A 16,572-nucleotide genomic window follows, 5' to 3' on the forward strand; every position below is an offset into this window, starting at 1 on the left:
TTGGATGGGCATTCCTATAGTCTGCCCCTGTGCAGTAGTGTGTAAGTCTATCACATCACCATTCACCGGTGCGTAAAACTATTAGGGGGCTGTCCGAACACTGGGGGCCGTGCTCTTCTGACCAACCACTTTACGCACAGACCAGACCAACTTTACGCACAGTCCGGACCACCGCTGCCCGACATTTGGACTCCATATGGACCCGGACTGCGCTACGGGGCTGTCACGTAAGCACCGGGCACAAACCTATGGAATATATTTTTATTTTCAATCATCTTTGACGCTCTGACACGGATGGAGAGTGGAGTGTGGAAACTGCGCAAACTATCCCCAGATCAGGCGCACTTCCTTCGGGTTTAAATGAAGTTAGATGCGGTTTTCTCCAGCGGTGGTGACTCTGGACCTCAACAAGTAGAGAAGAGCGGAGGAGCTGACAGCTGCATTGGGGTCCGGGCTGGAGGTGCATGCGGGAAAAGACGCACTCTGAGCCGGGAAGATGAACAGCGGAGGCTCGGGGAACTTTCTGCTGGTGCCCATCCCGGAGTATCCGCTTCTAGACTGCGTCCCCAACAAGACAGTGAAGCTCGCGGTGCTCGGAGCCAGCAGCGTGGGCAAAACCGGTACGTAATTTACACCTATATTTAAGTTTCTCCAAACCACATAAAATTAGCTGTAAAAATCCACGTAAAAAGTGCATTACCTATAAGATTTAATAGAGACTCAAATTAAGTTTTAAGACGTGACAACAGGTGGCGACAAATCCAAGTTTAGGTTATTTAAATAGTGTGGCCTACAGTTTGTTTGTTTTTTTCAATGGCTTTCTGAAACTTTTGATAAATCCGGTAAATGTTTTACACACTTTGCAAAGCTTCACACAGCACCCAAAACAATTCAGAACATATGAAAAATGTAGCTGTTTAGACAAAACCTTACAAGACTCTTGGAAAAAAGGACTCTGGTTAAAACATAAACACAATCTTCAGATTTATAACCTTATCTAACCATTCAAATATAAACTAAATATAGGACCTTTACATTGGCCATCTGTTCATTTTTATGGAGGGGAGAAACTCTTTTTCTCTCACATTTGCAGTTTTGACCTTTATTTAAACAGGGCCGCTTAGACTCATGGAGTAGATTACATTCAAACTGCAGGAAGACCGCACACTATCTAGGAATCAAACCTAGAATCTTGCTGTAAGGAGGAGAGCTGTACCAATATGCCACTATGCAGCCATTAGTTGGTCGGAAGTCGGTTATTAGTTGTAGTAGTAGCATAGTATTAATAGTATTAGTATTAGTTAGTAATAATAGTAGCAGTAGTAGTAGTAGGGTCCAGTCAAGTGGTAACGGAGGGAAACAGAGGCAGATTTTTTACATTCAAATGTCTCTTATTCAGAAACTAGAGGGACTATTGAAATAAGTAAAGTATCAGAATGTAGGAAAGAGTTACACTCCAACAGGGTAAAGTTAAACCTGTGATATTCTTTCAAGTTGTTGACAAAAAATTAAAAAACTCATGTCGATAAAGGAGGGAATGAAATATGCAGCACTTTTTGGGCAATAAATCCAAACAGTGATAACTCTTGGTTCTCACTTACATATCCTTAACAAACTGGTTTGAATATTTGCTTCATATAGTTTTCTACCATATGGTACAAGATTAGGTTGAAAAACCTCTTACTTTTTGAGTCATGAGATTTTTTATTAAGAAAGGTCATGGTAACGGAGGGAAAAGTAACGGAGGGAAAATTGTGCAAGCAAGTAGAAGGTGCAGGATTTTGCATAATTTGTCAACTTTTTTCTTCCAAATAATTTAATATTACTTCAAAATGAAAGGAAACTATTTCTATAAAACATGTCAGTCCTTCCAAGCAAATTTTTATCATTTAAATTTTTTTTTTTGAAAAATCATGTGCCTTCATCAACAGTTCAAAGATGGAATAACACAAGATATGATGAAATACATCCATTTATTGACATGATTTGCAGGTCTTTGAAATTTGGGAAATAATTTTTGTTCCATGTTTCATACATGGTCTGTTTAAAACATATGTAACTTTAGAACCAAAAATGGTACAGAAAAAAGGTCAACAAAAAATGTATTCAACAGATACATATGTACTCTAGTTTATGAAAACTAGAGTACATATGTATCTGTTGAATACATTTTTATATCAGATGCATTAACTTGAATTTTTGGCCTTGCTGTTTACTTCTGCTTTACCAGGTCCAGTAGTATGTTTACATTTCAGAGGCTCAAAATGCTCTGTTTCACCTTTAGATGTCATGAAGCAGTAATTTTCAAGTTAAGAGCTCCTTTTACCTTCTGATTGACAATTCCAAGACTCATCCAAGTGATTCTAGGGAATGGAGTTTAGAAACACAGTAGAGCACTTTATATTACCACATGATATCACAAGGTGGAACAGCCGAAATATGCAGAGTTTGTGTGTTAAACATGTGTGAATGAAACAAAACACAACTCCAGGTCTGTTTGTGATGAGGAAACTACATAATAATGTAGATCAGAAAACAGCTTAATATGGGCCCTTTAATAAATGCACTAATCTTTGTCCATTATTTTGAAGACTTATGGTGACATTTATGGGGCCCATTTTAGTACAAAAGTCATTCAGAATTTTCCATTTTCCATCAAAGTTTGAAACATAAAGTGGATTATAATAACTCGAATGACCAACTTCCACTTAAGCCCAAAAGTAGCACAAAATAGTGGTACAAAAATACTCAAGTACAAGTAAAAAAAATGGGAAAACTGCAACTCAAGTAACATCGATTTATAATTTAATAAAGGATGAACATTAAATAAGTCACAAAATCTGGTATTTTCAAAGGACAGACATGAAAATGAAACAAACTAAATCATATCAGAAAAAGTGGCACAAGAAACACAAATGTTCAAATCATTTAAAGGTTCAGTATGTAACTTTTTTGTGCAGGGTCCAACACCATACACTTATATGTCTTTTATTTACTAAATATAAGTGTTCCCAAAAGATATAATAATTTGTAGAAAAATCAGTATGTATTCTTATTGTGAGTGGGGTCATCTCTCCACAGATCTGACCTGTAATTTGGTGTGGTAGTGTTACCTTCTTGTTTCCATGGAGATTGGTTAACTGGCCTATATTATGCTATTTTTAAAATGATGAAATTGATTTGATATAATGTTGTGTTTTGTTTGACACACAAACACTGCATATTTAGACTGAGCTCTTTTCTCAAACTGAAAACACTCTGTTCCACCTTGTGACGTCATGTAGTAATAAAAGAAGTGCTCCACTGTGTTTTTAAACTCCATTCGTCTTCATTAAAATCACTTCAATGATGTCAGCCCTGGAGTTTCCAAACTCTACTGAACTAAATGTAAATGTAGCTGTTAACTTGAAAACTACCACTTTATGACATCAGAAGGTGGAACAGAGCATTTTGAGCTTTGGAGATGTGGACAGACTAATAATAAATGGTTACTCAGCTCACTCCAGGTCTATTTTTGAGGAGGAAACAACATTTTAACATGGCTTAAAGCTCTCAAGAGTCAATTGCTCTTATAATAGAACCTTTTAAAACCATATTGTTTTTGTATGAGGACAGCAGGTTTCTGACTCTGACCATGCACCAAAAATGTTACTGTGACATTTCATACTGTCAACACAAAGCTCTTGTCACTTGTAGACTTACTCACAGCGGGAGGGTTCTTGTGAATTCTTGGGGAACTATTTATCTCACTTTAAACTCTCCCATTCCCACACATAGGCCCAGTATACGCTCTATTTTAGTTTGGCATTCTAAATATGTCATGTCTGCTGTCTCCGAAGAGGTCTGAGCTGAAGTGTTTGAATGTTTCACTTGGAGTTATCTGCTGTGAGTCGACTTAAGGCTCAGTGTCATTGTGGAGCAGAGCAGAGAAGAGGATCAAATACTGACCCAAACATGAACTAAAACTAAAACCAGGGCTGTCAAAACATAGACTCCCAGAAAACCATTACTAAATCTAGGAATCAAATTTGCATACTCATTTGAAGAAGCATGAAACTTTGCAGTGACATCACGCTGGTGGTTTTCTACGTGTATCTCTGGGGTGGAATATTCAGCAGTGACCATGGAGACATAATGCACACATTAGCAAACACTGCCAAAATGGTTTTAACCCTCTCCAGGCAGGCGTTGCAGATTTGCAACAGCTAAATGCCAATTACCTACGTACTCCACATCCATATTTTATGAGCTTTTTTTACCCAGGAGCCTTTTCTCCCATCCATGCTGATAAACGTGGACGATGCAGACTGTGCAAGAATGGCTACTCGCAAACGGCCTGCCAGAAGTGCAAAGTACTTTTGTTGTTTACAAAGGATAAAAATTGTTTCTTGTAGTACCACACGAAAAAGTGATGTTGTTCTGCCACTGTAAAGCTCTGTTACACTGTGCTTTATGTTTTCATTGTTATGAAAAGTGGTATACACATGAAGTAAGCGTTCATATCCTTTTCAGTGTTCAGTGTTAATTTACCACACTGGGCCAATGCTGCAAATCTGCAACATCCCAGAACTCACTGGATGTGAAGGTCTCTCTCAAAAAAAGTCAGGATTGTATATTACTACCTCATATGATCATTTTCCCCAAATATCAGATTTTTCCTGATACTAAAAATTAATTTGAGCCTGAGAGGGTTAAGATAATTTTGTAACATTTTCAGGAGCTTGTGATCAATATGAGCGTTCATGGTCTTTCTTAGGTAACTGATTTTCAACAAAATGGTGAGAGTGGCGAACTGAAAAATGTTTTTTTTTTCCACAGCCGATGCAGATAATGATTGTTTAGACTTCAGAATGTGTGCATTGTGTCTCCATGGTAGCTCCTTAACATTCGACCATCAGATATACATGTAGAGCACCCCCAGCGTGATGACACTTCAAAGCAGCAATAAACTTCGACCATTAAAATGAGTGATGGCGGAGGAGCTCGGTTTGGTCAGGAGTGTCTCTGCTGGAGGATTTGACTGCAGTGTATGCTTTGGGACACAGACACAGGGATAATATGCAAATTCCACACAGAGAGACCACCCAGGGATCACACCTGGGACCCTCTTGTGGTGAGGCGTGATAAGTGCTCGCCTTCAGTCTTTCTGTCAGTTAGTAAATTTGAAATGTGATTTGAACTTTGAGGAGAAAAATGTGGGCTGGATTCAGGAATGTCTTTTCCAGATGCTGCTGACTCCAGATGTTTTACTCATGTGTTTTTAGCCTGTCAGATACAAAGAATATGCAGTGTAGTTATCATAGTATTAGAAATTGTTGAAGTAGTAAATAGTAGGCTATTAAGCGGGTACTAACCTCACTTCTACTTTTTACATTTTACTTTAAGAGTAGTACTTGTACATGTACTTGAGTAATATATTTTGAAGTAGCCGTACTGAGTATCAGTAACAGCAGAAGCAGTAGTAGTTGCAGAAGTAGTTTTAGTAGTACCAGTAGTAATAGCAGTAGTAGTAGCAGTGGTAGTTGTAGCAGTAGTATTAGTAGTAGTGGCAATAGCAAAACTTGAATTTCCCTCAGGATCAATAAAGTATCTCTATCTATCTAGTAGTGTCAGTTGTAGTAGCTGTAGTAGTAGTAGTAGTAGTAGCAGCAGCAGCAGTAGTACCTATAGTAGTAGTAGTAGTAATAGTAATAGTAGTTGTTGTGGTAGTAGTAGCAGCAGTAGTAGTTGTTGTAGTCGTAGTAGCAGTATTAGTACTAATAGCAGTGGTTGTAGTAGTAGTAGCAGCAGCTGTAGTAGTTGTAGTAGTAGGAGTAGCAGTAGTAGTAGTAGTAGTAGTTGTTGTTGTAGCAGCAGCAGTAGTAGCTGTAGTAGTAGCCGTAGTAGTTGTAGTAATAGTAGCAGTAGTAGTAGTAAGTAGTAGTAGTAGTAGTAGTAATTAGTAGTAAGTAGTAGTAGTTGTTGTTGTTGTAGCAGCGGCAGCAGTAGTAGTTGTAGTAGTCGTAGTAGTAGTAGTAATAGCAGCAGCAGCAGCAGTAGTAGTAGTAGTAGTAGTAGTGGTAGTAGTAGTTGTTGTTGTTGTAGTAGCAGTAGTAGTAATAGTAATAGTATTAGCAGCAGCAGTTGTAGTTGTAGTAATAGTAGTAGTAGCAGCAGCAGTAGCAGTTGTAGTGGTAGTAGTAGTAATAGCAGCAGCAGCAGTAGTAGTAATAGTAGAAGTAGTGGTAGTAGTAGTAGTTGTTGTAGTAGCAGTAGTAGTAGTAATAGTATTATCAAGCAGCAGTTGTAGTTGTAGTAATAGTAGTAGTAGCAGTAGCGGTAGTAGTTGTAGTAGTAGCAGCAGTAGCAGTAGTAGCAGTAATAGTAATAGTGCTAATATCAGTATCAGTATCACTTTTAGACTTGAATCTACAAATGGAATCTCAACCCTGATCCCAACTGTACAGCCAAGACTCTTATTTGTCCGTGTGTGTCCGTGTCTGTGTCAGTGTGTGTCCGTGTGTGTCCGTGTGTGTGTCCGTGTGCGTCAGTGTGTGTGTGTCTGTGTGCGTCAGTGTGTCAGTGTGTCTGTGTGTGCATGTGCCCGTGTGTCCGTGCGACTGCTGCTCGGTGTTTACTGTGATTTCAGTTTGACGTTCAGAATCTGCAGAATCAGACTTTGTTCTGTTTGTTTAAATCACAAATGTCTGAAAAGCTCCAGCGCTCTGGTGTTATGTAGGTCACTGTCAGCCCACTGTGTCCAAGCAGGAAATAGTGATAGTAGTGGTGTTAGTAATTGAAGTAATAGTAGCAGTAGTAGTAGTAGTTGTGGTATGTGGTGTTACGTCGGATATAATAATAAAGGTTTTTTGTTTTGTTTCAGCTCTGATCGTGCGGTTTCTCACCAAACGTTTCATTGGAGATTATGAAGCCAACACCGGTCAGTTTGAGACACTCTTCAGTCACACTTACTTGTCCATTTTCCCTCTGTTCTCCTCTCTCACATCCATCTATCCCTCTCTTCCTCTCTCCTCCTCCATCTCATCTCTCTGTGTTCTTCAGGAGCTCTGTATTCGAGGAAGTTGCCCCTGGACACAGAGGACGTGTCTCTTCAGATCCAGGACACTCCCTGTGTGTCTCTGCAGGTACAATCATCTTCACACTACCAGTGTTGGGAAGGTGACTTTTAAAATGTATTCCCTTACAGATTACAGATTACACACCCCAAAATGTAGTTTGTAACGTAATCCATTAAATTACTTAAAGTGAGTAACGTAATCTGAATACTTTGGATTACTTGATATTGTCTTGTTTTTTAAAACTACATGAATGTAGCAACCACATCCTGAAAATTCACGTTTGTTCTCTTCAAATTGGCCCTTGTTTAGACCTGGTTTAGTCCTGGTTTAGACCTGGTTTAGTCCTGGTTTAGTCCTGGTTTAGTCTTGGTTTAGTCCTGGTTTAGTCCTGGTTTAGACCTGGTTTAGTCCTGGTTTAGTCCTGGTTTACTCCTGCTTTAGTCCTGCTTTAGTCCTGGTTTAGACCTGGTTTAGTCCTGGTTTAGTCCTGCTTTAGTCCTGGTTTAGACCTGGTTTAGTCCTGCTTTAGTCCTGGTTTAGTCCTGGTTTAGTCCTGCTTTAGTCCTGGTTTAGTCTTGGTTTAGTCCTGGTTTAGTTTAGTCCTGGTTTAGTCCTGGTTTAGTCCTGCTTTAGTCCTGGTTTAGACCTGGTTTAGTCCTGCTTTAGTCCTGGTTTAGTTCTGGTTTAGTCCTGCTTTAGTCCTGGTTTAGACCTGGTTTAGTCCTGCTTTAGTCCTGCTTTAGTCCTGGTTTAGTCCTGCTTTAGTCCTGGAAGTCCAGGAAAATACCGCCATGTAATCCATTTATTTCAACAAAGTAACTGTAATCCAATCACTACTCACTGAAACAGTAACTGTAACTGAATACAGTTACTCATAATTTGTACTCTGATTACGTAACTCTGGTACATGTAATCTGTTACTGCCCAACACTGCACACTACGCTCACAGACACACAACAGCACCCAGATAGCTCTCTGTTAGCGTCTCTGTTACTGCGTCCAATTGCATCTCTGTGAGGTTTTTGCAGAGTTGCGCTAAAATCACTAAATCCTGAACAGAACAGACAGTGAACAGGGAGCTGTGGGTGGATGTCACTGGCCACATTCTCAACACTTTACAAATGAGGAGAAAAGATGTCTGTGTAATCCTTCAGTCGCGCAGATATTATCCATAGTAAACAAAAGATTCAATTGTGTCGACAGGACAAAAGTTTAGAGTGAAAAACTTTTGTCGAGTTGGCAGAATAGAATTTTTCATTTGCAACAAGGAGAAAACTTCAACGGAGCACACGTCTGCATTCAGAAAGGCAGATGTTTGGGCCTCAACGCTAAGACAAGTTTTGATGCTTAAAGGGACAGTTGGGAATTTTGGACATAGGGCTTCATTTCCTAGTGAGCCAGAGTGTTGGAGACGTGTGGAGACACTTTTAAATATTCCATCCAGCCCTTGTATTTGCAGAGGTCGCTGGTGCTAGGCTAGTGCATGTCAATGGCCATAGTTATCCTGCCACTAAAAACAGTCTTACCCACTCCACAAAACACCTGAAGCAAATCTATTATTACGCCAGACTGTCGATGTAAATGTCTGTGTTGATAGAATAATGTTTGAAATAAAACTAACCTTGCATCTCATGAATTGCCTCATGTTGGGGAACTATTTTCTCATATATCAGTCCGCCGTTGTCAAGTTTTCTATCAGGAAGTGCAACTCGCTGCTGCTGCTCAGACATAAATCCTTCAAATACAAGGTTGGTTTTAATTCTAAAATTATTCTATCGACACAGACACAGTTTTGTGGAGTGGGTAAGACTGTTTTCAGTGGCAGGCTAACTATGGCCATTGACATGCACTAGCCTAGCACCAGCGACCTCTGCAAATACAAGGACTGGATGGATTATTTTAAAAAGTGTCTTCACACGTCTCCAACACTCTGGCTCACTAGGAAATGAGGCCCTATGTCCAAAATTCCAAACTGTCCCTTTAATAAACATTACAGCAACACAAACAGAAGTATGCTTCAATAAAACAACTGGGTATCTTAGCCTATTATCTCACAGTTTACTAGTCCTACACCTATCCTACACTGGAATATTGAGGTATGGGCCTTTCATGACTTAATTATTCTGTATTATGTAGATCTGATTAAGAGTTAGATTTGAATCTTTGTGGGTCATCTCATTTTTTAATATCCTGCTTCACTGATTCCTCTAGATTAGATTCTTGGATCAGTTTAAAGTTTAGATTTTAATCTGTTTGTGAATTCTTCTGGACATGTTTCAAATTCATATATATATTTGAAGGTTTGTTTTGGATGAGGAAGTGAGATAGGAGCTGGTTTAGATCTTTGGCCTGAGTGTGAGTCCTCTGCTCTTATCTCCCTGAGGAAACAGCCCTGCTCCTGTAAACACACAAACTCCCCGACAGTCCAGACAATTAAATAAACTCAGTTAGAACAGCCACTCCCCCAAAGTCAAGACAACTCAATCAGAGGCATTATAGGCCCACTGCAGGTCAAACAGCAGCCGACTCCAACCAGGAAGGAAATCTGAAACTAAATGCTTTTTACCGATAAAGTCCATCTAACTTTACTTTGCACATTTGTGACAATATGAAGACATATACTAGTCATTTTTTTGCTATATTAGTACAGGTAATACTAAGTTGTTTTGTGGTTAATGTAATCAGGAGTGAATGCTAAACAGGGGGTCACCCTAGGGTCAAAGGTCAGAGGTCAGGGTGTCCATAAATATGACCTCTGAGGAGCGACCACCTGCATCAGGGCGACAGATACAGCAACAAAAGAGCGCGCGGGGACGGGCAAAGAACAGTGACATTTAAAAAATACTTTAAAGTACTGAAGTGAGGGTACTGAATATTTAAACAGAACTAAAAGTGTGGACAGATAAAACTCCACTAGAGGTAAATAATTTATACACAGAAGAACAACAGCAAGCAATAGCATCTCCATGGAGACAAACAAGTGGCAGACACTCCACCAGAAAAGTTACATAGGGGTCCAGTCAAGCGGTAACAGGGGCATATTTTTGACATTCAAATGTCTCTTATTCAGAAACTAGAGGGATTATTGAAATAAATAAGGTATCAGAATGTAGGAAAGAGTTACACTCCAACAGGGTAAAGTTAAACCTGTGATATTCTTTCAAGTTCTTGACAAAAAATTTTAAACTCATGTCGATAACAGAGGGAATGAAATATGCAGCACTTTTTGGGCAATAAATCCAAACAGTGATAACTAGCGGTTCTTACTTACATATCCTTAACAAACTGGTTTGAATATTTGCTTCATATAGTTTTCTACCATATGGTACAAGATTATGTTGAAAAACCTCTTACTTTTTGAGTCATGAGATTTTTTATTAAGAAAGGTCATGGTAACGGAGGGAAAATTGTGCAAGTAGAAGGTGCATGATTTTACATAATTTGTTGCTTTTTTCTTCCAAATACTTTAATATTACTTCAAAATGAAAGGAAACTATTTCTATAAAATATGTCAGTCCTTCCAAGCAAATTTTTATCATTTTAAATACATTTTATTTGAAAAATCATGTACCTTCATCAACAGTTCAAAGATTGAATAACACAAGATATGATGAAATACATCCATGTATTGACATGATTTGCAGGTCTTTGAAATTTGGGAAATAATTTTTGTTCCATGTTTCATACATGGTCTGTTTAAAACGTATGGAACTTTAGAACCAAAAATGGTACAGAAAAAAGGTCTACAGTTTCATAAACTAGAGTACATATGTATCTGGTGAATACATTTTTATATTAGATGCATTAACTTGAATTTTTGGCCTTGCTGTTTACTTCTGTTTGAACGGGCCCATAGTGCAGCTTTAAATATATTTGTTTGTTTGTTTGTTTTTCAGGAGGACGACGGCTTGTACTGCCAGGAACAAATCAACAGGTCAGACATTTAACTTTTTTCATATGTTTTACAAATATAAAGTAAGAAAGAAGATATTTGGTGAACAAGTACTGAGCAGAGTAAAGTATCTTGTACTTGGGGATACTACCAACTTAAAAAAATAACTGTCAGGACATAATATCTGATTTATGATGTGAAGTGAATGTAATGTGAAGGACAAAATCTGGTATTTTCAAAGGACAGACACGAGAGCGATGTGAGAAACACAAATGTTCAAATCATTTCATATTGTTAGATGTTTAAATTTGTGCATTTCTCCGCAGATCTATTTACTGGGCGGATGGATACGTGTTTGTGTTCTCCATCACAGACTACAGCAGTTACCGCACGGTGCAGCCTCTTTACCAGCACGTGCGCCGCATCCACCCCTCCGGAAACATCCCCATCATCCTGGTACTTTCACCTTTTTACTGATCAAAGGGCTCATATTACGCTATTTTCTGATCTGTTCTAATGTTGTTTCCTCATCACAAACAGATCTGGAGTTGTGTTTTGTTTTATTCACACATATTTAACACTCAAACCCTGCATATTTAGGTTGAGTTCTTCTCTCAGACTAAAAACAGGAATTGCCCCACTGTGTTTTTAAACTCCACACACCTTCACTTGAATCATTTAGATCATTTCAGCCCTGGAATTGTCCGTCTCTACTGAACTATAGGTAAAAGGAGATGTTGGATTGAAAACTACCACTACATGACATCACAAGGTGGAAGAGAGCATTTTGAGCTTCAGAGATATGGACAGCCTCATAATGCAGGATTATTGATGATTAAAAATGATTGATTGATATGAATGATGAAATGATTAGTCTAACTAGTCTAGTCACATGCACTTTAAAGATCTACTATGTAACTTTTCTGATAAAGGGTCCGCCACCTGCTTGTTGGAATGGAGATGTTATTGCTTTGCCTGAAATGTTATACAGCAGATATGTCAAACTCAGGCCCGGGAGTCCACGATATAATTATATTTGGCCTGCGAGATCATATTAAATATGTATCAGAGCTGCCCGCTGGCTATAGATCGGCTATAGAGACATTATTTATATGAAATTTTGTTATTATCTCATATTATGTGTGTTCTGGATTCAATATTTAAGCAAAACTATTATTAAACATTTATTTCAATAAGAAAAGGTTTAACATTACATCTCTCAAAAGAAGAGAAAATATGCAGGTGCTGTTAAAAATTTTCATTAAATATTTAGTTTGGCCCACGACTTAGTCCCAGTTTTTAATTTTGGCGTCTGTGAATTTGAGTTTGACACCTTTGTTATACAGAATAGCATTAAAGATATCTGTCTCCGTGGAAACAAGTGAGCAACTCCACCAAACCATGTTCAAAGATCTGTGGAGAGGTGATTGCATTTATTTATTTAATATATATTTTCAAGGTATATTTTTTCAGATAAAACACAGCCATGGTTAAGTACAGCATCACAGTTTAAGTCACGTAAATGGGAAATTTCGGCCGTTATTCGTTTTTTTTTTTTTTTTTTTTTTTTTTTTTTTCAATTTGTTTTTGGAGACAAATAATAAAGAAAATAGTTGTTTTATCGTTTTGTTATTTTTGGTTTTATTTTGAAAAACGAATGACACACGGATTCTTCATTTTCCCGCTTTCTGACCCCTCCTCCCCCAGCTCTCTACAAGTGCAAATCAGTTTTGCCACATGCACTTCGCAAAATGTGTTGCAAAAGTCAAGGTGCGCAGATTTGAACCTGCTGGGACACATCTGAGAAGTCGCAGTCGCTGAATTGTGGTTGTATCTGTCATAATGGATGCAGATGTCCCTCTGTTCATGCAAATATCAATCTACACATTCATTCATATTTTTCTCCCGTGTGTAAAAATATTTTCCACAAGTGAAAATTTCAGTCCACAATTGCACACATTTTTTTCAAGCACTCATGTGTGTTTTTTTTCACCTTGACTGCAAATTCAACACACACGTATATGAAAATAGTTAATTACAAGTTCAAAGTTTTGAACATTCTCACATTATATTCTACAAGTTCTCAAATCAAGTTTATACGCTCTCTCATTTTGCCACATATTTACCTTCCTAAAGTACATACTGGATAGATATGTGCCATACTGTGGAACATTCCAAGCACAAATGTTTTCACATAGAAAACAGGCAGCAGATTCGCCACTAGAAAAGTTACACAGTGCACCTTTAAGGACCAGTCAGTGCCTCGTGTTCAGATGACCTCATGACCCCAGATTGACCCTAATCCCTCTAATCCTGTGTGTGTCTCTCAGGTCGGGAACAAGAGCGACCTGCTGCGAGCGCGACAGGTGTCCGCTGACGACGGAGAGACGCTCGCCACCACGCTAGGTCCGCCATCTTTGCTCCTTCTTCTCTTTTTTTAGTTTTAGTTTTAGCCGTAGACTGTATAAAGAAAGCAGTTACAGCGTCTAATCTGCAGCCAGGAACCATACTTGGAAATCCGAGTGCAGGTGTCATAGCAACTAAACATCCAATCAGGAGTGAGGCTGTTGAAGGTAAAGCCCCTTCCCATAGCAGCGCTGTCAATCAAACCTGTTGCCAACAAGAGTGAGGGCAACCTCGGGGAAAGAAGACCCCTGATTATGTCTGTTATTAATGTTCATATCTTGATTTACCGGACAAAATAGTGAAATAAAAACACCAGGATCACGTAGAACGGCCTAATACAGGTATTTTAAGACCAAAATAATAAAATAAAACAACAAAACAACTCAGCAGATACAGAGAGCGGGGACACAAATTTTCAATAGAATGTGAATTGGAACCAGAGTCTATGGAGCCAAATCACAGCCATGCTCACTTCCTATTTGGAATGTGGCAACTGGCAGGTTAACTTTGTCCACATATATATACATTCTATGGTTTAAAACACTTCTGAAAACAATATTTTAGCAAAGAAGACGATGAGAATTTATTTAAAACATACAGTTTGATACATATTTAGAGTGCACACAACACACAGATTAAAATACCACAGTAAATAAAACAATTAACTTGATCATTTGAAAGGAAAAGATCATTTTAAATCATTTCATTACATTATTTGAACTGGTAAAAGATTCTGTTGTGCATGTTCATCAGTCTAAATTCCTCCATGTCCATTAGTTTTCTGTTTTGTAAAAACAATAGAGATAACTCCTCTTTAGCACATTTCACTGTGTAAGATTCCTGTATTTCTCTTTTTCTACTTGAGGTCTGAGCTGAGAGCGAGTCACTCTTATCTGAGCTCTAAATACTGCCGCTGTTTAATGAGAGAGGAATGTTGTTATCTGCACAGCCACTTTAAAGTGTAACTGTGCAGAGGAGGTATGTTAAAGTGTAACTGTGTAGAGGAGGATTTTAAAGTGTGACTGTGTAGAGGAGGATTTTAAAGTGTGACTGTGCAGAGGAGGATTTTAAAGTGTGACTGTGTAGAGGAGGATTTTAAAGTGTGACTGTGCAGAGGAGGATTTTAAAGTGTGACTGTGCAGAGGAGGATTTTAAAGTGTGACTGTGCAGAGGAGGATTTTAAAGTGTGACTGTGCAGAGGAGGATTTTTAAAGTGTGACTGTGACTGTGCAGAGGAGGATTTTAAAGTGTGACTGTGTAGAGGAGGATTTTAAAGTGTGACTGTGCAGAGGAGGATTTTAAAGTGTGACTGTGCAGAGGAGGATTTTTAAAGTGTGACTGTGCAGAGGAGGATTTTAAAGTGTGACTGTGCAGAGGAGGATTTTTAAAGTGTGACTGTGTAGAGGAGGATTTTAAAGTGTGACTGTGTAGAGGAGGATTTTAAAGTGTGACTGTGTAGAGGAGGATTTTAAAGTGTGACTGTGTAGAGGAGGATTTTAAAGTGTGACTGGTAGAGGAGGATTTTTAAAGTGTGACTGTGCAGAGGAGGATTTTAAAGTGTGACTGTGCAGAGGAGGATTTTTAAAGTGTGACTGTGTGTTCAGGACACGAATAACACACTTTAAAGGAGACTTTTTGGAGCAGTTTAACCATGACGTTATAGTTGTATTTTGGTGTATTCCCCATTCCCTGGGTTAGACCTGCTGCTGCAAGATTAATGGAGCTCAATAGAGACTGCTCCAATTTTGTATAATTTTTTTTCACTTTCCAAAAAAAAAAAAAAAAATCTGTCTGAAGGGACAGATATAAGGCAGGGTCGGTCTAACCACACATAGCAACATGGATTCTCGAGATATTTGTAAGTTCATAGCTCATGAGAATCCATCTTGACATGTGCCTGCTGTACGGATAATTTGGTGGGCAACCAATCAGGTCGCAGCGTTGAGGTTTGTGCAGAAGCCAAAGGTGAAGCGCCCAAACAAGCTAAAACAAATATGGAAACACCAACAGATGTATTTCAGACAATTTAAGTGTCAATACTACAGGACTATTTGGATTTTTGGATTTTTTATTTTGGATGCTACTTGAATAACTGCGGGATTAACCAGATAATACCCCCTGTTTAATGACATAACTGTGTGTGTCCATCAGGGGGAGTGTACTTTGAGACGTCAGCGCGAGAAAACCACCACAGCGTCCACAGCGCCTTCCTGCATCTGTGTCAAGAGGTGAGAGGTCACTCGTTTAGGCTCTTTTTTGTTTTGCTGTAAACTATTATAAAGTAAAAATCTATTATTAAAATGATCTCGTGAAAGTCTTTGATGATAAAGGTTTGTGTTGTTTCAGGTGATCCGCTCCTTTGGTTCTGGAAACGGAGAGAAGCGCCGCGGAGGGCTTCATTTAGCACGACCCAAGTCTCCGAACATGCAGGAACTTAAGAGGAGGTTCAGACAGGTGCTCTCGTCTAAAGTCAAGTCTGCACCCACGCTATGATCCAACACGCAACCAAAATGTGCCCAGAACATAGCCAAAAACGGACCCAAAACTCACCCCTCTGAACTAAAGAAAAGGTTCAGACAAGTGCCCTCGTCTAAAGTCAAGTCTGCAACAACGCTGTGGTCTGAAACACAACAGAAAGGCAACCAAAACTCACCCAAAATGTGCCTAGAATATAACCAAAAACTCACCCCTCTGAACTAAAGAGGATGTTCATGTCTGCCTCCACGCTGCCACCCAAAAACAATCAAAGCTTAACCGAAAAGCACTCAAATCTTACCCAGAATATAGCCAAAAACTGACCCAAAACTCCCTTATCTGCTGCAGTGATGTAGTGGGGATTTTTGAAGTGGGGGTGATTCGTGACGTCATCGATGTGACACCTCCCCTCAGAATGGTGTGGAATTATGTTATTAACACTAACGCCATTCAGAATCACCTACAGAGCATAAAGCACAGGATGCAACACCTGACCCAGGACTGAACCAGGACTTAAACAGGACTAAACCAGGTCTAAACCAGGACTAAAATAGGACTGAACTAAGACTGAACCGAGACTGAACCAGGACTAAACCAGGTCTAAATCAGGACTGAACCAAGACTGAACCAGGTCTAACCAGTTCTAAACCAGGACTAAAGTAGGACTGAACTCGGACTGAATCAGAACTAAACCAGGTCTAAGCCAAGACTGAACCAAGACTGAACCAGGACTAAACCAGG

The 16,572-nt window shown here is 39.0% G+C and overlaps 1 protein-coding gene across 1 annotated transcript; it reads left to right on the top strand.

The window, feature by feature from the left end:
• The first annotated feature begins 264 nt into the window (after nucleotides 1-264).
• On the top strand, nucleotides 265-16,324 carry rasl11a (RAS-like, family 11, member A). The gene is made up of 8 exons (XM_020917798.2): nucleotides 265-620; nucleotides 6,863-6,919; nucleotides 7,042-7,124; nucleotides 10,955-10,992; nucleotides 11,277-11,406; nucleotides 13,281-13,356; nucleotides 15,508-15,584; nucleotides 15,703-16,324. The coding sequence occupies exons 1-8, from the start codon at nucleotides 497-499 to the stop codon at nucleotides 15,847-15,849; spliced, it is 732 nt and encodes a 243-aa protein (XP_020773457.1). The 5' UTR covers nucleotides 265-496; the 3' UTR covers nucleotides 15,850-16,324.
• Nucleotides 16,325-16,572: the final 248 nt, after the last annotated feature.

The sequence above is a fragment of the Boleophthalmus pectinirostris genome, unplaced genomic scaffold, assembly GCF_026225935.1.
Source record: "Boleophthalmus pectinirostris isolate CB_2022bp ecotype Guang Dong unplaced genomic scaffold, ASM2622593v1 HiC_scaffold_20, whole genome shotgun sequence".
NCBI lineage: Eukaryota > Metazoa > Chordata > Actinopteri > Gobiiformes > Gobiidae > Boleophthalmus > Boleophthalmus pectinirostris.